We start from the raw sequence: 21,873 nt of genomic DNA, 5'->3' as shown, positions 1-21,873 counted from the left end.
TAAGGTAAGGAATCTATCACTAAAGTGTCTCTTACAGATATATGTAGCTTTTCACAACGATACAGCTGACACGTTTTGTCCTAGTACAGGACTTCTTCAGGGCACTGGGAGTTGATCAGACTCATCCAGAAAGAGGCCAATGAATAGCAGGCTTCGTAACTTGTGGGATATTCCCCGTCAATGATATTCAGTATAAAGTGTGTGCAAATATATACACCAGGAATACGAGGGAATGCCCACAGATTGTGAGAGCAACAGCACCAGGCTATTATAAGCCTAAATGATATCAGCCTAAGGAATTGCATCAAATATCGTATCTAAGGCTGCGCCAACATGAAATGGCGTCCCAAAATGTGTCTCATCAAGTCAATAATATACAGAATGCGCAAGAGACTAGCAGCTGAGATAAGGCTACCCTGATCCTGCGAAGTACCCGGAAGATATGAAAAGCTACTTATTTTGTGTCATCGCTTTTAAACTATTGAAATTGGAATAAACAGAACATATTGAAGAACATCGGTGTTAGATTTGGACCATATAATTGTTCTTCTTGTTTTGAAATTCATGTGTGGTGCACCTTAGCTTTTAGTATTACATAGTATTCAGATCCCTTTATAATGTACAATTTAACCAGGTTTCCTATCTGGTTATAAGCTACCGATGAAAACATAAAAGTTAAAAGGTTAAAGATTATTTTTCTTGTCTGACCAAGAGTGAACAACTTCTCTATTGAACTTTTTGTCTGCTCTCCATCTCTCTAATTTCTTTCAAACGTGCTCACTGCAATAGCTGGGTAAGGGAGTTTTCAACTCTATGAGAAAGACTAAGTGTAAAGCAAGTGTCTCTACTTAGCATCCTACTTAGCATCTCCACATTAAGGAACAGGTTCCCAATAATGGAATGTTGTTGTGTAGTTTCCACCCTACAGTTGGAACTGTACGTTTGTGGATGGCATAACCGATGGGATGGTGCCAGACTGATTCTTAACACCCCCTCAGGATATGTTGTCCCATAGACCACATAACTGACAGTGCCACCATAAGCACCCCTAAACCTAGACAGGTAGCAAATGGTTCTGCCAACCACTTAACATAAGCCAGATTTCCCAGGAATTGTGGTAACAGATCTAGAATCTGTCTGCCCAGTCACTCATGCTCTGTCAGAGAAGTATACAAGGATTACACTGAGGGACGTTTTTAAAGTGTACTGAACCAATATGATTGTTGTATAGAGTATATGTGCTGCAATGATCAATAGACAGAAGCAGATTAAAGTTATTATAAGTACCAAGACAGTGAACACAATAAAACGTTTGGTTATCATGTTAACACAGTGTATATATGCAGGCATACACAACAATTGAGAAATCTGGCATACTCGTACTATGCAATCCCGTACCTAAGTATCTAGGGCATGTGTGTATGTGTTCTACCAAGAATCCTCATACTGGATGATCCAACCCTGGTTCCCTGAACAGAAAGAATGTAAGTCCCTGTCTTGGTCACGATCTGGACACCCTTGCGGAGATATCAGCAAGCTGCTGGGCTGAAGTTTAAGCATGTAGAGACCTCGCCAATGACAGCAAAGCGCTACTCTATCTAAACCCAGAAAAGCTTGTTTATTTATAATATGAAAAGCATCCTTGCAAGATCTGTGCAAGCCAGCATTGTTATGGCTTCCAAATAGCTGTGTCTCCTCGTGGAAGAAAAATAGAACAACATTTGCACAATGTGTGTTGCGGCCTTGTACATGCTGTTCAAGGGGTCGTGATAATGTTAAGCGAAGCGGAATCTGTAAGCAAACCAGTTTCAGAGAAACAAATCCAACATTATCATGCATGCAAATGTGTGTAAAAGGTTATTGTGTGAAAGGGAACTCAGTGTAAGAAACGTGTTCATAGTATAAGATGGCAGCATTTTTAACATGGGCCTAACTAAGACACATACCAAGGTCTCTCAGCCTTGACATACCACAGCCAGAATCGACATATCCAAAAAGAAATCAGGATTAGAGGTAATGAGTGACATGAGAAAATGCAAAGTTGTTACGCCTCCCTTCCTAAACAATTGGATGACAAAAGCTTACAGTTTGGCATATATGGCTACTGGGCAAACATAAAATAGAGTGTAATGGAACATATGAGTAAACATGTTCCAGTGTCACCCAGGGCTTCATTGTGAAAGGCCAATGCCAATGAAGCGTGTGGCACAGTTGAGATAAACATACATAATATTCTACATTAGGGAGCCCCAAAAACCCCTTTTCTTGGATGTTTATAAGCCTAATCTTCTTAGAGAACCAAAGAGTTTTATTACCCCAGACAAATGCAGTCAACTATTGTTGTATATGCGATAAAGCGGTATTTGAGGCATTAGTTTGTCCCATGTTTCGACATTTCAAAATGCAGTTCATTTTAATAATCTATTTCCATCTGAGCCCATAGATGGCAATCTTTTCCCACCTAGATCCTTTAATAGGGCGTCCAAAAGTGGCGGTATTTTCATTGTACACGTTTTTAATTGTAATGCGAAGATTGGTCACTAGATACAGATGGGGTTTCAAGTCAAACTCGGACTGCTATCAAGCAGCAAATCTTGCAACGTATTCAACGAGTCTGAGACTCCCAGCCCCAGTGGCTTACTGTCATTTTTTTTGAAGCCAGAATTTTCTACAAAATGACATAGGAGCCTGTAACAACTGCTCTGGTTTGGCTCAGAAATAGAGCACGCCGGCCAGACCAATGCCAACGTATGCATCAAACTCTTCACCAGAAAATCTATGATACTGAGGTTACAACAAATATTGTGTATCAATGGGTCCATTGTGAGGGTGAAGAGGAGAGGTGACAAAAGTCAACCCTGGGTAAGAGATTCGGCAGGGGATATTGTCTGTCCACTTTCATTATAGCAGAGGGAGACACAAGCTTTGCCAATAAATGTCATCCTTTTAGGGCAGAAAAGTATTTGCAAATCCTTTAAAGAATGCCTTCTACTCACAAAGCAAGAGAGAGATCATTTATTTTGGTTTGATTTCGGCTTCTTCAATCAAATGTGCAGCTAAATGATTATTGTCATGACTAATGAAACTTTACACTCCATCATAAAATGAAACTCGATGTTGAGAAGTAATTATATACCAAAGGACTGAAAAAATCTTCTATTGGGCTTAAAAAATGATAAAGAGGTCAAGGCTTTACTTCATGATAGAGTTTTAACAGCTTTTCTTACTCCCCCTGTTCCTCCCTAGAAGACAGGTCAAGAGGAGTTGTAAAATAAAGTCTTGCAGACTGCTTCCTAAATGCTATGATTAAACAGATGAAACAGCGGTCACTGTGGTATGTTTTAATAATGGCTGAAGTGCATCTGAAGGCACTGACAGACATGTCTATAATATCATTGATGTGTTTTCTACTCTGATTTTGTATAAGCTTGTAGGTAAGGATTTGATTGGCTTTGTTGCCTTATTTAATAGATTTGGCTGGTTTGAAGCATTTTTCTAGTAGCACCGCTCATTAGCAGCTGCTTTAGTTCACCCCAACCCATATCAATTCCTTATAACTTACAAGAGAGCAATTTAATTCGGTTTGAGACTCAAGCTTGCCAGTGACTCAAGAGGTTCTTATTTAAACTGAGTTAATATCGTAAAGGATCAATCAATTGACCTCTTACAATGGCCTTAGTAATATCTAAGATTGTGATCCAAGAAACCTCCAAGACATTTTTTAACAGATGCTCTCCGGTTCAGACCCCAGAAAGTCACCTTACTGATGCACCAGGATAGGGAGTGAAAGGCAGAGGCAGCTGCAAGGACTAACATAAGTCCCACTGGGAAATGGCCGGACACGTCAGACCATTCAAGTGTCAAGTTAAGTCTAAATTGGCTATTCCTTGTAAGAGAAAACCTGAAGTATGTTAGTAATTCTAAAAGGCATCTGAACTGTCCTCGAAGGGATGTAGCATGGCATTACAATCACCCCCTACATTCAAAGTCCTCTTGCAAAATTGGCAACAAGTGGGATAGGCATAAAAGAGATTCTTCCCCTCGAGTGGTGCATGTATGGCGAACTAAGTAAGAGTTAATACCTCTAACACAACTCTAATTCAAACAATCCCACCTTCTTTGTCACGAAATCTGCCCTCTAAACTAAATAAAAGACCATGTGGGAAGTTGTTTAGATGAATTCAACTATAATGAATAGCAGGAGGAGTGCAAGTGGGACGTTTCGGGTGTTAACCGATGGGTTTCTCTGCAATAATGTGATACCGACTTCTTTAGAATGCTGACATTTCAATAATGTTTTTCTTTTTATCTATGAGATGCAGAGATCTTGCACTTTTATAAGATTGACTAACCAAATAAGTTTGCAGTCACGTGAAATAAAGAGAGAGTGCTAAGCTAAAAAAAAGGTATTAAATTGAGCGGCATGTTGATCCTTTGACACAGCATTTCTTTATCGCAAATATGGCTATTTTTATATGGTTAGCTTGGTGGTTATATGCTAATGCTAGATTACTAGCTTGTTCATATGAAAGTTTAATTCTTTGTCTGTGGCCATCTTGAGGCACTTGGGGCTGGGATGTGTCAGAGTTAAATTACTGCTGTTTCATAAAAGGCTGCTTTTGAAGTTATGTATTTAAACCATTTAATGATAGTCGTAGGGAGAATGCCTTCTGCACGCTATAAAAAGACTGGAATAAGGTTCTCAAAGGTGAATTGTGATTTAGGCGACCAATAGATTGATTCCATTGTGTGAGCTACTAAGATTTGGCCATGTATATAATTACATTCAGGGACCTCACCTACAGTGAGGGATAACTGGGGTGATAGTAATAAATGGTTGCTTAACTGAGCTAGATTAGGGTTTTAATTTTTGTCCTGGAGAGTTCCCATCCCTGTGATGTTCCAACCTGTGAAGACCAGATTTTAGCTAATAAAGAAATCAGGAATGGATTTGTTTTTACCATTCCGACTGTTTGGAAGTCAAGCCCATAAGTCTGAGCTGTTAACTTGGTTCTTAAACGTAGCCATTGCATTTTTCATCACTCTCTTAATTCTTTCAATTCTTACAGACCGTTGGTTTGCATTGATTGCTAAGGATTCAATTAAGGGTCCCCAAATATGGAGTGACGTGCCCAGGAAAAGATGGAGAATGTATAGTATCAAATCTTGCAAAATGAGGTATTGCATTGTAGCCCACTTTTCTTACTTGATTAACATGAGTGATATAGGAAGCATGTATTGAACTACACAGATTCAGTAAGAAGTCTGGTACATTGGTAGTTGTGAGCTTAAGTGATCCCCGGAGATGAGATAAAACCGTAATAGCGATATACACTAATATGACCCTACTACAGGATAATTGCGATTCTTTAAATGCAATGTAGGGGTGACTTTTAAAATGCGATTTTGGCTTTAGGAATCGCAAAATACCACCTACTCCAAGTAGATGGCTTTTTGCGATTTCCTGTCAAAATGCATATTTTTTTTTAATTCAAAGTGCCATGTGGCGCATAGACATGCCCTTAGGGCATGTATGTGCGCCACATGTACTTACAGGCACATTCCAGGGATGCAACAGGTGTCCTTTGGACACCCTGGCACCCTTGGAATTGCGATTCTCAAATTGCGATTTTCTCATAGAAAATCGCAATTTGAGAATGTATCTCAATTCATTCCTATGGGCCTCTTGGCCCATAGGAATGAATGGGACACTCATTCCTTAATTGCGATTCGCAATTTGCTAATCGCAAATAAGGAATTTTAGCAATTCGCAAAAATATTGCGATTTTTTACCTACATTCCATTTTGCAATTCTCAAACAGTGATTCCTTAAAAATCTCTATTTGAGAATCGCAAAATAGAAATTACCTACATATGCCCCTAACTTTAGTGCATGGATGGACTTGGAGAATAATTAATTAGAGTTTGGAGCAACAATATTGAGGTCCATATGAAATGAGGGAAAGTCAGTCTGGTGATAAGAAGTGAGAAAATAACAATAAAGTAGGAGAGAATTGAGCTTTCTCAGCAAAGGACAAGATGTTTGAGACAGATGTTTTGACACTGATATTTGGAAACGAGTAGTCATCATCAATTAACAAGGGGGTTCGTAAATGTGCTTTCAGCATGCTCCTTTGTTATAACACTAGGGGGGCTCATTCCCTTTGATTATATTATGACCTCTGGTTCAAGTGGGACAATTGGCACTCATCCAACTGTTTAGGAGCATTAATGGGCTTATTAGGATGTTGGGTGGAATCACTTCCGCCGACACCTACTCGGTCATGACACCGACCGACACCCAGTTGGTGGTCCCGACCGACTGATTTCAATGCAGCCGAACACAGTTTGGTCGCATGGTCCCTTTCCTCAATGGGAGCTCTTGTTAAGGCCGTAAACCAGCCATAACACAAGCTCCCATTGAGGAAAGGGAGTTGCAGTTCATCCTTGCAACCCGTGGCAGACACCTCAAGGTGCCAGCCACAGGGTGCAGGTTTCAAAAGGGGTGCCTCCAACCGGAGGCTGGGCACCAAAGGGGACCCTGCTGGGGGCCCCTAAACACGCTTTCGGGCATGGTTTTCATGCTGGACAACCAGGCATGGAAACCATTTCGGAAACCGTGATCGTAATCTCAAGGGCAGAAAGAGCCGCCCTTGAGATTACTTGTCTACTTCCGACTGGTGGAAGGGCTCTCTGATTCTTTGCTTTCAAAATAAAAGGTTACTACAAAAATGAAAAGAGGAAAAAAAAATCGCTAAACTACTGTAAAATTTCAGGTACCATTTCTTTGCAGCATCATTTGGTAACATGTGTTGATGCATGCTAGTATATCCCAAAAATATTCATAATGGAAAATCAGTGTAACCAGTTTCAGTAAGATTATGGGAAACAAAAATAAACAAGAATTGGCCAAGCCAAGAGGTCTGAAATTGATGGTCAGCATTTTAGTTTTGTCAATGTATTACTTGTTTTGGCATTTTTTCTGTAAAACCTTATTGGTGTGGGAGCTGCTGGGCCCTCATCTTTATTCAAACATTGGCAAAAGGAAAAATTGTTTTGGTCTCAAAAAGCACACACTGCCACAGTAGTTACTGGCACTGAAGAACAAGTTACTTACCTTCGAAAACAATATATCTGGAAGAAACAGTAGTTAGTATTAGATTCCTTACCTTAGAATATCCCAAGGCGTCAGACTGGATCCGGAAACGTTTGCGGCTCCGCGTCCGTCGTCGGCGTCGTTTGCCCTCGGGCGCTGACGTCAGTTCTTATACACAGCTTTTCTGCACCAGAAACGCAGAGCCATGATAAAAACCAACACTGGTGCCATGAAACTAGGGCCCTGAAAGGGGGTGACCTTAACCCTAGATATCGGTTCGCAGAACGGGGAGGATGGGTGGGGCGGTAAGGAATCTAATACTAACTACTGTTTCTTCCAGATATATCGTTACCGAAGGTAAGTAGCTTGTTCATCTGAAAGAAACAGGTTAGTATTAGATTCCTTACCTTAGAATAGATACCCCAGCAATACCAACCCCGGTGGTGGGTCTACGAACCAATAATCACACCAGAAAGTCCTGGAGGACGGAACGGCCAAAGAAGCCATCCCTCCGGCCTTGACTGTCCAGGCAGTAGTGTCTTGCAAACGTGTGCAGCGAGGCCCACGTAGCTGCCTGACAAATGTCCTGCAAGGGGACTCCCCGACCCAGGGCAGTAGTAGCCGCCGTGGCCCGAGTGGAATGGGCCCTCAACCCAACAGGAGGTTCCTTCTTAGCCAAGGAGTAGCATGCCTTGATACACAACACGACCCACCGAGAGATTGTCTGCTTGTGTACCGCCCGTCCCTTCTTAGCGCCCACGTAACCAACAAAGAGTTGGTCATCCACCCGGAACTGGCGTGTGCAATCCAGATAAAACGAGAGCGCACGTTTTGGGTCCAGACGGTGTTATGAAGTGGCTCAAAGAGAGCGCACATCAGATAGGTAAGAACAAGGTTCAAGTCCCACTGAGGCATCACAAATGGAACAGGGGGAAACATGTGTGTGATGCCCTTCAAAAACCTATTTACAATTGGGGACTTGAACAAAGATGGCTGATCAGGTAGCCCTAAAAAGGCTGAAAGGGCAGAAAGGTAACCCTTGAGAGTGCCCAGAGCAGAGCCCTGCTGGGCAATAGAAAGAAGGAAGAGGAGAACCTCAGAAAGAGGGGCAGAGAGAGGATCCACAGCCTTTGCTGTGCACCATGCCACAAATCTGTTCCACCTGCAGGCGTATACCGACTTCGTGGAGGGACGCCTGGCTGCCATAATCACAGTACAGACTTCAGGAGGCAAGTCAAATGGTCTCAACTGTCGCCGCTCAATCTCCAGGCATATAGGTGGAGACTGGACAGGTTCGGGTGAAGGACCGTACCTTGCTGCAGCGACAGAAGGTCCTCCTAAAGAGGCAGATAAACCGGGGGATCGACAGACATACTGAGTAGCTCGGGATAACAGTACCTTCATGACCAGTCCGGAGCCACAAGGATAACTTGGGCCCGGTCCCGCTTGATCTTCTTCAGCACTCTGGGCAGAAGTGGTATTGGCGGAAAGGCGTACAACAGACCGCAACTCCACTCGCGACGAAAAGCGTCTCCGAGCGAGTGCCGCCTTGGAAATTCCAATGCGCAGAACTGATGACATTGCGCATTCTCTTCTGTGGTGAATAGATCTAACCAATGCTCTCCCCACTGTAGAAAGAGGCCTTGCGCCACGTCCGAGTTCAGACGCCATTCGTGATCCATCATGCACCGTCGGCTGAGTTCGTCCGCCCTGGCGTTCAGAGAACCTGCCAGGTGTTGAACCACCAGGGTCACGCCCTGATGTTCCAGCCACTGCCAGAGGCACAGAGCCTCCTGGCAGAGGGTCCACGACCCCACCCCACCCTGTTTGTTGGAGTACCACATGTGTCATGGTCGGGTTTTCTGATTAGATGGGATCAGCCCCTAGGGGCCCCTCCAACCCAGCCAGAACGTAACCACCTCCCTCCTCAGGACCATCTATCCAGGCACCTGGGTACCTACCTGAGGATGGGGAACTCGCAATATACAAGCTCATATTATTAGAAACACCACTAAATCTATAGGGATACTAAGAATACTCACTGATTACTAAGGATAACTTATAGTCTCGCGGCCACTCAGACCCAGACTAATCTACCCCAGGGCAGATATGACACACAATCCGGTGCGTCTACACACGTGGGTCTGCAGCCCCAGTGCTCTCCCTTATTTCCAAACGGTTCGCAATCCGGCAAACCTCCACGCCAGTCATCCCCCCTGACGCTCTCAGTTACACACGGGCCGCAATCCGGCAGCCCTCCACGCTGGTAATCCTCCCCAGCGTTCTCACTAACGCCGTATATCAACGACGACCACATTCCTATGAACACCTTCAGCTCTCTGTCTATTCACTAAGGGTCTGCTACTACAATAATATTATGGGATGGCCGAATTACTTAGTGTCAACAATTCCCTAGCTCAAGGGCTTCCTGTTCTCTCTATTTATTCAGACTTACCGGATCAGGGGCAGCATCTGTTCTGGCTGTAACATCTGACTAGGAGAAAAAGGTTACCTATGCTTTGGAACAGAAGACGCTGTTTACAGGATTATGGGAGAGTGTACTATCGTGGTCCCTTAGTTGCAGGTCTCCTCTCTCCCTCACTATTACTTACCTGATCAGGGGTAGCATCTGTTCAAACAGTAATACCTACCAGGAAAGAAGATTACCCTCACTGTATGGGGACAAAGATATACACACTATGTGATTGAGTTATTTCTTGATTTAAGCGCTCCTACTCCCTTCTGATCCATCAGTGGCTCAATGGCAACTGGCTAGAAGCCAGGCTAGCTTTATCATAAAAAAACTCATGCACACTAATTCACTAATTAATGGGGATGTTTATTGTAGCAATAATAAAATACACATATACAAAACTATGGGGTCTCTATAACTAGCAGTAACTTTAACACACCGCTGAAAGAAAAGGATTAAACATACAATTTATTTGCGGGGTAACAGGAACACACAGCTGAAAGGGAAAAGATTAGACATACAATAGCCTAGGGAATAAGGACAAGATTAAGATGCAAGTGTAAAGTAAACTAATGTGATGAAAACAATATCACCTGATTAGTGTGAAGTCTTGTTCTAGCTGTCATCTGGGTTCCTCTCTCGTCTGTGCCTTGGCTCATCTCAGACTCTCTCTCTCTCCTGCACTCTTGGATACACCTCTGCGCTGATCACTTTGCACTGGACTCCTCTCCCCCACGAACTGTCTCCACCTTCCAGCTTCAATCTAATGGTTCCTGCCGCTCTAATGCTTTTCATTCCACTAGCTTGTTCACTCTGTCTCTGCGCCAATGTCCAAATAACTCCAGCTGCTCCCACAGGTTAGTCCACGATCTCTCCTCCGTCTCTTCTAAAAGGCATTACTTCAGACTCCAGCTATTCACACCTCCTCCTGATAAGTAACTGCTTCTGACTGCTTCCTTCAGTTCCAGCTCACTATTCAACTCAGCTCTCTCCAGCTTGAACTCTCTCTCTCTGCCAACTCCACTCGACTGCTTACCACTCCTCCACCTCAACACGACTGACTGGCTCCGCCACCTCCACTCGACTCACTGACTCCGCCTCTGCACTTCACTGATATAGAATGCTGTTTCCTCATGGAAAGTTCCAGCCAGCAGCTTCCTCCCACCAATCCCATGCACCAGGCTCCTTGCGCTAGACGCTCCCACAGTGACCAGTCTGCTTGTTTCGTCTAGAGACCTGAGCCCGGGAACAATTCCTGATTAGATTCAGCTCTGGCCGGTTCTCTCCGGTTCGCTTAGGGCGAACAACAGCCTTAACTATAAACTTTACCTTTACCCTGAAAAGGCTCTCAGCTTCATCAAGATGGAGTCCCTCTAGCTCTAGGCCTGTAGGCCTGAAAGGGATGAAATGCCCCTTAGCTCTGCCAGAATACCTACATAAACCATACCAATGTGTCAAGTATGTCAAAGCCAATAGGCAATAGACAGGTTAGAGTCAAGAATAAGGGATCTATCATCATATTAAGCAGCTATCCTCTTCTAGGTCTGGAAGAAAGGGCTTAAAAGGGCCAACACAAGCTAAGAATAGATGTGAGCAAGACTAAGATCTATATCACTGCTAAATAGAGCCAAAAACTCTGCCATTACAACATGACGGTGGTGTTGTCCGTGAACACCTGCACTACACTCCCCCGGACAGAGGGGAGGAATGCCTTCAGTGCTAGACGAATCGCCCTCAGCTGCAGAAGGTTGATATGGAGCCGGGACTTCCCCGGAGACCAGAGGCCTCTGATCTCCTTCTCTCCCATGTGGCCTCCCCAACCTGGGAGGGACGCGTCCGTCACAACTACGTGCTCCGGTTGGGGTAAGGAAAGGGACCTGCCGCTGACCCAATCGTGGTCCGTGAGCCACCACTGCAGCTGTCTCGCGGTGCCCTCCGAGATCAGGAATATGGTCGGACAGGTTGCCCTGATGCTGGGCCCACTGAAACTTCAGGTCCCACTGCAGAGCCCGCATCTGCCACCGGGCGTGATGCAGCAGAAGGATGCAGGAGGCCATCAGCCCCAGAAGCCGCAGCGTCAACGTGACCGAGACCCGGGATAAAGGCTGAAAGATTGGAATCAGAGCCTGAATATCCCAAACCCCCTGTTCAGGAGGATAAACCCGAAACTGCGCCGAGTCGAGAACCGCTCCGATGAAGAGGAGCTTCTGAGAGGGGCACAGGTGTGACTTCGGCACATTGATGGAAAACCCCAGCTGGAGCAGGAGGTCTGCCGTTGTCTGGAGGTGGCTGACGACTGTCAGGGGTGAGCCCGCCTTCAACAACCAGCCGTCGAGGTAGGGGAAGACTGAAACCCCTAACCTGCGCAGATGAGCTGTGACCACCGCCATCACCTTCGTGAACACCCGTGGGGCGCTGGTAAGGCCGAAGGGGAGCACGGTAAACTGAAAGTGCCCGTGGCCTACCGTGAACCGCAGGTAGCGCCGGTGGACCGGCAGGACGGGAATTTGGAAATAAGCGTCCTGCAAGTCCAATGCTACCATCCAGTCTCCTGGGTCCAGGGCAGCTAAGACCTGAGCCAGTGTCAGCATCTTGAACTTCTCATTCCGGAGGAAGCCGTTGACTTTCCGTAGGTCCAAGATAGGGCATAGGCCCCCTTTGCTCTTCTTGGGTACCAGAAAGTAGAGGGAGTAACAACCATACCCTACTTCCGGCCCAGGAACGCGCTCGATGGCCCCCTTGCCCAAGAGGGCCGTAACTTCCTCTTGTAGAAGTTGCAAGTGGTCCCCCGACACGCGGTGGCATTGTGGTGGCGAATGCTGCGGGGGAAGGTGTGGACTGGCCTCGCCGTTGTTACCGACCGCCGCCACTGCGGTTTCCACGGCCGCCACCGCGTTGGATGTTAGAATGCGGTTCGTGGCTGGCAGCACATGTGGGAGCGCCCCTTCCTTAGCCACGAAAGGAGCGAAAGGCACCCGTTTGCTGGCGCGGGCCGAGAGGCCCAAGGACTTGGCCGTAGCCCTGGAGTCCTTAAGGCGCTCAAGCGTATGGTCTGCCTTGTCGCCAAAAAGGCAACGGCCATCGAACGGCATGTCCATAAGAGTGTTCTGGACATCGGCCAAAAAGTTGGCGGACCTCAACCAGGCGTGGCGACGAATCACCACTGTCGTTGCCATCGCTCTGCCCAGTGAGTCGGTGGTATCCAGCCCACACCGGATAGAAAACCGTGCTGCATCTCGACCCTCCGCAAGGGCTTGGGTGAGTTTAGTCCTAACCTCCGCCGGACATTCTGGCAGCACGGCCGCAACCGTGTCCCACAGAGAGTGGGTGGAGCGGCCCAAGAGGCACGTGGTGTTGACTGACCGCAGTTCTAAACTCAGGGAGGAGAATACTTTCTTACCGTATTGCTCGTACCTCTTGGATTCCCGATCGGGCGGGGCTGTCGGGAATGTGGTCTGGGAGTTGGAGGCCTGGATGACCAGGCTCTCGGGGGTGGGATGGGTGGACAGGAAGCAAGGGTCCCCTGGAGCCGGGCAGTGGCGTCTGGCCACATTCCTATCTACAGGCTGACCTGTAGCGGGCTTGGACCAAGTGTCCAAAAGAACGTCTGACAAGGCCTCATTAAACAGCAGCAGAGGCTCAGCCGAGCTTAACTGCGGTTTAAGGACCTCAGTGAGGAGGTTAGTCCTCACGGCCGCGATGGGGAGCTCCAGGCCCAAGGCCTTGGCTGCACGCATCAGCACCACACTGTAGGCAGCCCACTCCTCCAAAGCCACGGTGGGAGGGGAGACAAAACCAGTGTCTGGCGAGGTGTCCAGCCCACTGGCATCCCCAAGCTCACCTGTCCAGTCCTGCTGAGACTGACACTCCTGTGCCGGAGGGTCCTCAGACCCCTCCCAATCCCCCTCGTCACCCATCTCCTGGTATTCAGCTTCAAAGGATGGGGCCGGTTTGTTGAAGTAAAAATCTCCAAGCTACGTCGAGAGCGGCGCCGGAACCGAATCGAGGGTAGGATCGGGGACGACGTCGCCAGGAGTCGGCGCCGGGGGCGACACCTTAGGGGCCGGCGGCGGTGTGGTCGTGAGGTCGACCGGCGACGACCCGGATCCCGAACCGGCCCAGTGAGGGCCTGTGGCGCCGGGACCGAAGTCGCGGGCGGCGCCGGGGTCGAAGCACCCGACGGCGTCAGAGCCGAAGCACCTGACCCGCTAGGCCCCCTAGCCAGGGCCGCTGGGCCCGAAGGCGCCACGGAACCCAGCGGAGGAGGGAGAGACCTCATGGCCATTAGGTAGCGCTCGATCTCCTCCGGCGTCGCGTTATGCCCAGGGACCGCATGGGTGGTGTCACCCGAACCCCCGGCCGCATCGCGCGAGCGTTGGGGTGGGTCGGAAGAGCGATGATGCCTTTCCGACCTCTCATGCTTCTTACCTGAGGATCTTGATCCTGAAGACCGATGCTGACTTCCGTAGCTATGAAGGCTCAGGCCCTGCGACCGGTCCCTCGACCTCCTGTGGGACCAGGACCTCGAACGGCGCAGGCTGACTGCCGGAGCTTAAGCCGCTTGCGGGACCGCCCCGCCTAGCCTTGGACATCAGGGCCCGGCAGTCGGTGCAGGTTCGGTCGTCGTGGTCGAAGCCTAGACACTGAAGACACCGGCGATGGGGGCCGGTAATCCACATCAGTCGGCTGCACTTGGAGCAGGGTTTAAACCCGGGCATCCCTACTGGCACCGTCGGAGTCAATCGACTCGAAAAACAGATCAAAAAGATCAAAAGTTTAGTCAAAAAATGACTAAAGGGTACTACTTCTCCGGATCTGCGCTTAGCTGGCGCGGAAAAAAGAAGAACTGACGTCAGCACGCGAGGGCGGCGTCTAAGTACTCTGGCGACGTTATCCCGGTGCAGACGACGCCGACGACGGACGCGGAGCCGCAAACGAAGCCTACCGATGCGCAGGGGTACTGCTACGCAAAAGTTTCCGGATCCAGTCTGACGCCTGGGGATATTCTAAGGTAAGGAATCGAATACTAACCTGTTTCTTTCAGATCAAAAGTATTTTGTGTGCCGATATGCTCCTTGTGAAAGAGCAGAATGCTGTCACTCACAGTGAAGCCGGACGATCGAGACAGAGAGAGAAGGACAGAATTTTAATAAACACAAATGTTCATAGTCAACGCCAGACTAAATTAGGGGCCCAATTATTAAAGAAAGTCTCAAAAGTGCACCAATGGTATATGTCCTTGCATTAAGTGCAGCTATACGACTTTCGTGAATTCCTAAGAATTTACAGAAGCAGGACAAGAAATATAACTCCTCGTAAATATTTGTGACCTGCCTTTTAGCATGAGCAAATATGAATGTGTAGATTTGCTCATGCGAAAATCTGAGTGTTTGCAAGTGCACTTTCCCTCCAACCACTTTTTTCCCAACTCTGGAAGAAGGTTCATGTCTGCCATTGTCAGGAGTACATTTTCAACATTTTTCAGTATGGGAAAAGATAAGAGAAGAGTTGTTGAAAACCCTTAAAACTAGCAAGTTAGTAGGTTTGCTGAGTCCTACTCAAAAGGGCATTCTAACCCTGGAACTATTGCTTACCACTACCTTCAGCCCCAGTATGTAGATCTGTGGAAACGTGGCATCATAAGTGGATTGCAAGTATTCAAACACTACTATGATATGAGCCCTGGCATAATCCGGGAGACTATATCAGACTATATAATGAGATTTCTGTCATAATTTGGCGCCACACTACATGGCACCAAAGGGACAAGTGGATTTTGTTACATACAGGACAAGTAGATTTATGAAGCAACCTGCTCCATGGACAAGTAGATATTTTATTAAATTCCACACTCCTGACAAATGACAATTATTTAATATGGATGTCAATTGCACAGGCAGCGAAAGAAGCAGGAGGAAGACAACCTTTCATCAGCAAGTCTGGAAATATTGACAAACATAAACAAACACACTATTGACAGAACATCTTTCAAATGTACAGCAGAAAAGAACCTAAGTATGGGAGTCAGTAGGAGCATGGAAGGGGGGCGTTTAAGATGCTCCCTTAAATGAAACTCTATGCTGATATGTTCTGGTGCCTCCTTTGTGACACAGGACATCTAATCAGTCTACAGGAAAGGATACAATACATAGTAGTCCCAGCCCCTAGGCTATACATACACAAATATCTGCTCTTCCAACAACTATCTGCTCACCAACCCAGTTTTTAAGTTTCAGTGTCATGACAGACTTCTTGTTGTTCAGGTTCTCAGCAAAGGAACCAACTGCGCTTTCAAATAAGAACTCCCCTGTCTGTAATTCAGGAAAGGCATGAATACCTACCTCTTCATGGAACAAACCTTCCTCTCGGGCCTGACAATATCACTGTCATTTACTGATCTTTGTCTGGAGGCAAAATAGTATTGCGAAAAGGTATGAAAGAAGGTACATAGATAATATAATCCTGCTACGCATTAGAGCTCACATATCTGCTGATCCTAAAATCAATACATCACCCTCGTTCATGCAAAGAGACAAGATACTATGAAGATTAAATGTGTCATTTCTTAATGTTTTTCTTAAAAATACATTCGATGCGAGCAGGATTAAATGATCAGTTAATATGCCCATCATAAAATACATTTCAACTTTCCATTGATATATGATATATAATCAAGTCAGTCATAAAAGTAACCTATCCAAAGCAATGAGCTTCATTACCTTTATTCCAGCGTTTCTCAGCATCTCCAGAGTAGGTCTGACATCAGCCTGCAGTTGGTCTTCAACTCCAGTCAGACACAGCAATTCCATTTCCCTTTCCAAGCTCTCAACCACAGCAGCCACCTTGAGTGATCTGTCATGTATGCTTAGCTTTGCTTGGTTATATCGATTCTGTTAAAAGAAAATACACATTTTAGAGAAACTGTCATTGTTTCACAGGAGGATTTACTTCTAATGTGAAATCTAAAAGCTGTTAGCGAGATATTTTGTCAATGTGTTTTTTTGGGGAAGGGTGGAAAAATAGTTTCAATCATCATTTGGTTGGCACGAGTGGCTCCTTAAATTGACAATCTTCAATTTAAAATCATTTTAAAAGATTTTGTTAAGCAAACCTAAAGAGGAAACACCTCTAAGGGCTTGATAACAAGCTGAGCGGTGTAGGAGAGCCAGAAGTATCGATTCAAGTCGATAATTGCTCCCCTGCTCTATCCAATTATAAGTTAAACAAGCCAGAATGGGAAATAAATATAAATATAAATAAATATATAAATAAATAAATAAATATATAAAAAAAAATATATATAAATATAAAGACACATCGTTTCTCGGCCATGTTCCACATAGTTTTCTTGATTTTTTCTTTTTAATTATTCTCTTTACCAACTGCTGTAAATAGGTGGCAAATGATAGAGGGTGGTCATGGCAGGATGCTGGGTGGAGCCAGTCAGTCAGAAAGAGTTGCTTTCCACCACAGGTCTTTTCCTCTGGCCCGGTGCACTAGGTGCTCGCTGCTGTGGAGATGGAGGTTTACGTGGATGTGAGTGTGAAGGGATTGAGAGGCCACAGCCAGAGATTTGGAGTCTGGGGAATCGTCAGCTACCCTATTATGTTTGCAGGGTTGGGAGAGGGCATGTGTGCGCCTCTATGCACATTCCTTGTACAACCTCCTGCTAGGTATTAGTGGGTACAGACTCGTACATGTTCAAACCAGGTCTGGTGTTTTCAGAATGCATTTATGAAAAAAAGAAATTCAAGTCAGCGACTCTGGATCACATTTTGCACGTTAACTTATGGCACAAGCATTGATTGCATTCCGGGTTGCGGACACTGATAGAAGAAAGGGTTTAAGGTTCACCAGTTTACTCTAAGCAGTGTCCCATGAGTAAGTGTTTGTAAAATGTTTACTAGTTACGTTATGCTGGGATGAATGTCATTCCTTATCATGATAACAGACCAATCCAATCTCCTTTGAAGTCAGAATACAGAAGATACTCAAGCGAATGCAGGTTTGCCACTTTATCTTGGTCTGGTTTTAAATAATCCAATGTCTTAAATAGTTCTGCTGTGAACACTACACATTCTGCACTCTGTCACATATACCTTACTGAGAAAGGATTTCCCCCCAAAACGGGTATCCAAACCACCATTAGTTAAACTGGGCTATCTTAATTTGCTTTCTGAAAACCGCCCACTCATCCGTGAAGGTTTTGTGGCACTGACAGCAGTCATAGACTGGCGTCCAGGTCAAAGACCAAGCATAGATAGTGAACAGAGGGTGGGGCAGGGCAGAACCCTGACGAACCCTGCATCCAAGAGGACTACGGCTAGAGTCAGAGGGAAGTACTGAGACACCCTAGAACTGATAGGAGAGAAAAAATAAGCTCAGACTGTCTTCAGAGATTTTGCCCAGCATGGATCTTAATACCGGAAACAAAACAGTGAATGATAAATTATGAGACCAACATGAACATTTCTTATAACATACTCTGTGAGTGTATTGCCAGCATTAACACGCACATTGGTAAAATACAAGTTTTTAATAATAGAAAGAAAAATGAAGAGGGCAAAACGCTTGCCACTCTCATACTTTGCCTCCCGTCACTCACTTTCTGAAAGGTCATAAGATCTGTTGTAGCTTGTGCTTACTTCAACATTCTCCATTCCACTAACTTTAATGGATTTTAATACCAAAGCTATACAAATAGAAATTAGTTCAATAAAATGTTAATGTGCAATTCTCAACAAATAGCACTATAGATATCTTACCTCAAAATCTTGATAATGTTCCTCTGTTAATGATTTCTTAGCAACAACAAGTGTCCTCAAACCTTCTCTCGCCATGTTCCCACACTAGAAAAAGTGCAATCATAAATTAATGCCAACGTTTTTTCATGCCATGCGAACAGAATATATAAAGTGAACTCTCTACAGTGGGTTAAGTTTTAAACTAGTAGTGCTTCGTTCCTTTCTAGTATTTTGTGAGATCCAGTCACAAAGCCCTAAAAAAGACCATCCTTGTGCAGCACGAGTGAAGCGTGGCCCCCACACCAGTCCATGCCAGGCACCCACCAAGAGGTTTCTAAGTTCTCAACCCTCCACTGCCAACACCATGAAACGAAGGCTCAAGCAGATGAGGAGATACATTGGAAGGCATGTCATATGGACATTAGGTAGGTGCTACCACTACAAGAGTCACTTTGGTGAGTAATCTTTACTGGCTGAAACGTCTTGGAAACCTAGAAATGTACAAACAATATACAGACAAAACGAAATGGCCAAGTCACATACGTTCTTGAGCGAAGTTTGAATACAGTGAAAATCCAATCAAGAGTGTGTATCTGTTCAAGGGGTTTAGAGAAAGTGCTGAGTTGTGTGTATCAGCTGTGCAGATGGCACACACAGATCATGCAGCTTCATTATCTAGGGCCACCTTTGCTCTGACACCATTGACGCAGATACCCTCTGGGGAACAAAGCCCTCTCCTTGAGCAAGACAAGAAGCCATCCAGCAAACAAACATATGTAACTTTAGACCTGATTCTCAGACGAGGTTCTGAAACAGGCCAGCAGTTGTCACTAACAGGCAAAGGCATAGGAAGTTCTGAAAGATCATTTTTTTTATGTGGAGTTTTATATAGCGCAAACTAGACCAGAAGGTATCCGAGCACTTTACATGAGCATCAGTTACGTTACAGACGGAGACATTCATTTTTTGTTAGGCACACTGTGGATAGTTGCTTGTTTGGCCGCAGATGATGATGATTGAAGTATATAGAGGCAAATCTCCTGATTGGTTTGGATGCGTAAAGGTTCTGCGGCCAAGGACAATCAACATAACATTCATGTTTCATAATAAATGGGGGAGGTGTACCAGCCGATCGCTTAACACAGCCATTTGGATTTAGAGATTCTGGCTGCTACTATTGCTGGCAAGTAGGTCCTGTAGAACTCCATAAGGATACCTGACTCAGTGGGAAATACTAGACACAATATTATCTAATCAACAAAAAAGTCAGTTACTCTCTTCCAAAGACTCATGTCCAAGGTTAAGAGATCCGAAACGTCCTGGACAGAGGGGATAAACCAGACTTACACACTGTTCTTGTGGATCCACTTGGAAACAAGAGGGGCTGTAAGAAAGGAGCTAAAGAACATGTGGTTGAAGATAAATCTGTGATTCCAGTAACCTGCCATAGAGAAAGGCAGGAGAAAGCACTTCATGTTTTCCTTCTGTGCAAATAGGTCCACGTTTAGACTGCCTCACCTCAACAATGGGAAGTATCATGTAAACAATAATTTATTTCACAAACTTGATTACTGTTTCTTTTCTTTCTGTATTTATTTTGAAAACAATCAACCATTATTGCAAACAAAAAAGGAATGGGAAGGAGACCCCATCCTGGTAAAACTTCCACTCATGACGAGAGTGAACAAGGATGCTCTCGGACAACATTTAGAAAAAAAAGTCCATCATGCTTGTTTATGAAAAAAGTATCTGTGGTGTTGCCCAGGTAGACCCACATGTTTTGACCATAAGTGAAGGTGGAATATCATCAGGTTCAGTGAATATAGCGCTGAGCTGCAGAATATTAACGTGGGAGCTTCAGTCATGAAGGGACAACAAAGCATTTGTCTTCAGTCACCCATCCATACTCTGACTCCGTTTGACAGATGGCCAAAAAACAGACTTGGGACTGCAGCAACTACAATTCCATATTAGCTCGAATATGTTCTGGTAAAGGAAAAAAACAGGATTTGAGGTCTGACTCCTGTGGCTCAAAAAAAGTAAGACACGGATACGTCATTCTCATGAAAATCTTACCAGAGTGACACCTGCACAAAGGAGGCCCGGTGGTCAAACATCTTCTGCAACAAATACAGTTGCCTTTTAAATGAACGCTCTTGGGTGCGAATAACAAAATGTGATGGATAGAATGCTTGACTAAATCAAAACCACTGACATTTCACAGTTCGTTTGCTTATTGTAAAATTACAGGTAGGGATCAACTGTATGCAGATAAGTTATGAACCCACTCCTAAATTGGCATTATATTGCGGTTCATGCCCCACCGAACAGGAACACAACAACCCTAGAATAGTTTCAGCCCCTCTGGATTTCATCAGTGGGGGGGCAGCTTGAGTACTAAGGGTATACTGTTGGATGGAATCCATGTCTCAAAAAAGCCAGATCACTTACAATACCAACAAGCATTTGCAATGCAATGGTCTCGACATCATTAATGGTAGAGCTATTGGCATTGCTCATGACATTTCTTTTTTTTCTTTAAATCATAAATAAATGGCATTGTCATTTACATTGCAAATACACAGCACTCTGCACTCAACAGCACACACCACTCTGCACATGCACTCACTACTCTGCACTCACTACTCTGCACTCACTACTCTGCACTCACTACTCTGCACTCTGCACTCACTATTCTGCACTCTGCACTCACTCTGCACTCACTATTCTGCACTCTGCACTCTCACTCTGCACTCACTATTCTGCATTCTGCACACTCACTCTGCACTCACTATTCTGCATTCTGCACACTCACTCTGCACTCACTATTCTGCATTCTGCACACTCACTCTGCACTCACTATTCTGCACTCTGCACACTCACTCTGCACTCACTATTCTTCACACAGCACACTCACTCTGCACTCACTATTCTGCACTCACTACTCTGCACTCACTATTCTGCACTCTGCACTCACTATTCTGCACTCTGCACTCACTATTCTGCACTCTGCACTCACTATTATGCACTCTGCACTCACTACTCTGCACTCTGCACTCACTACTCTGCACTCTGCACTCTGCACTCACTACTCTGCACTCTGCACTCACTACTCTGCACTCTGCACTCACTACTCTGCACTCACTACTCTGCACTCACTACTCTGCACTCTGCACTCACTATTCTGCACTCTGCACTCACTACTCTGCACTCACTATTCTGCAGTCTGCACTCACTATTCTGCACTCTGCACTCACTATTCTGCATTCTGCACACTCACTCTGTACTCACTACTCTGCACTCTGCACTCACTACTCTGCACTCACTACTCTGCCTCACTACTCTGCACTCACTACTCTGCACTCACTACTTGCAACTAAGGAAATAAAAGGAAAACACACTTCGTCCTTTGGAAATTTTCTGAAACAAATGATGTGCTTAGTGTTTGCTCTATATCACTGAGTTCTGTGCACCGTCTGGGTGAAAAAGCAAAAAGTACCTAGACTAAACACCAGCATGCCTCTCAACAGGAAGTTGAGTGCATTAAATATTTTCAAAGC

General features: G+C 45.3%; 1 protein-coding gene across 2 annotated transcripts in view; it reads right to left on the bottom strand.

Annotated features, from left to right (window-relative positions):
• The window catches only part of ATP9B (ATPase phospholipid transporting 9B), a 2,364,768-nt gene that overhangs the window by 168,149 nt on the left and 2,174,746 nt on the right, over nt 1–21,873 (bottom strand). For both annotated transcript variants that reach the window (XM_086965515.1, XM_086965516.1), the window contains exons 18-19: nt 18,335–18,418; nt 16,289–16,459 (exon numbers count right to left, since the gene is read on the bottom strand). In XM_086965515.1, the coding sequence (XP_086821641.1) occupies nt 16,289–16,459; nt 18,335–18,418 (255 nt within the window). The remainder of the gene's footprint in view (nt 1–16,288; nt 16,460–18,334; nt 18,419–21,873) is intronic.

The sequence above is a fragment of the Lissotriton vulgaris genome, chromosome 4_1 (genome assembly GCF_964263255.1).
Source record: "Lissotriton vulgaris chromosome 4_1, aLisVul1.2, whole genome shotgun sequence".
NCBI lineage: Eukaryota > Metazoa > Chordata > Amphibia > Caudata > Salamandridae > Lissotriton > Lissotriton vulgaris.
The sequence above is the reverse complement of the archived record's forward strand: the minus strand, read 5'-3'. Positions and strand labels throughout refer to the sequence as shown.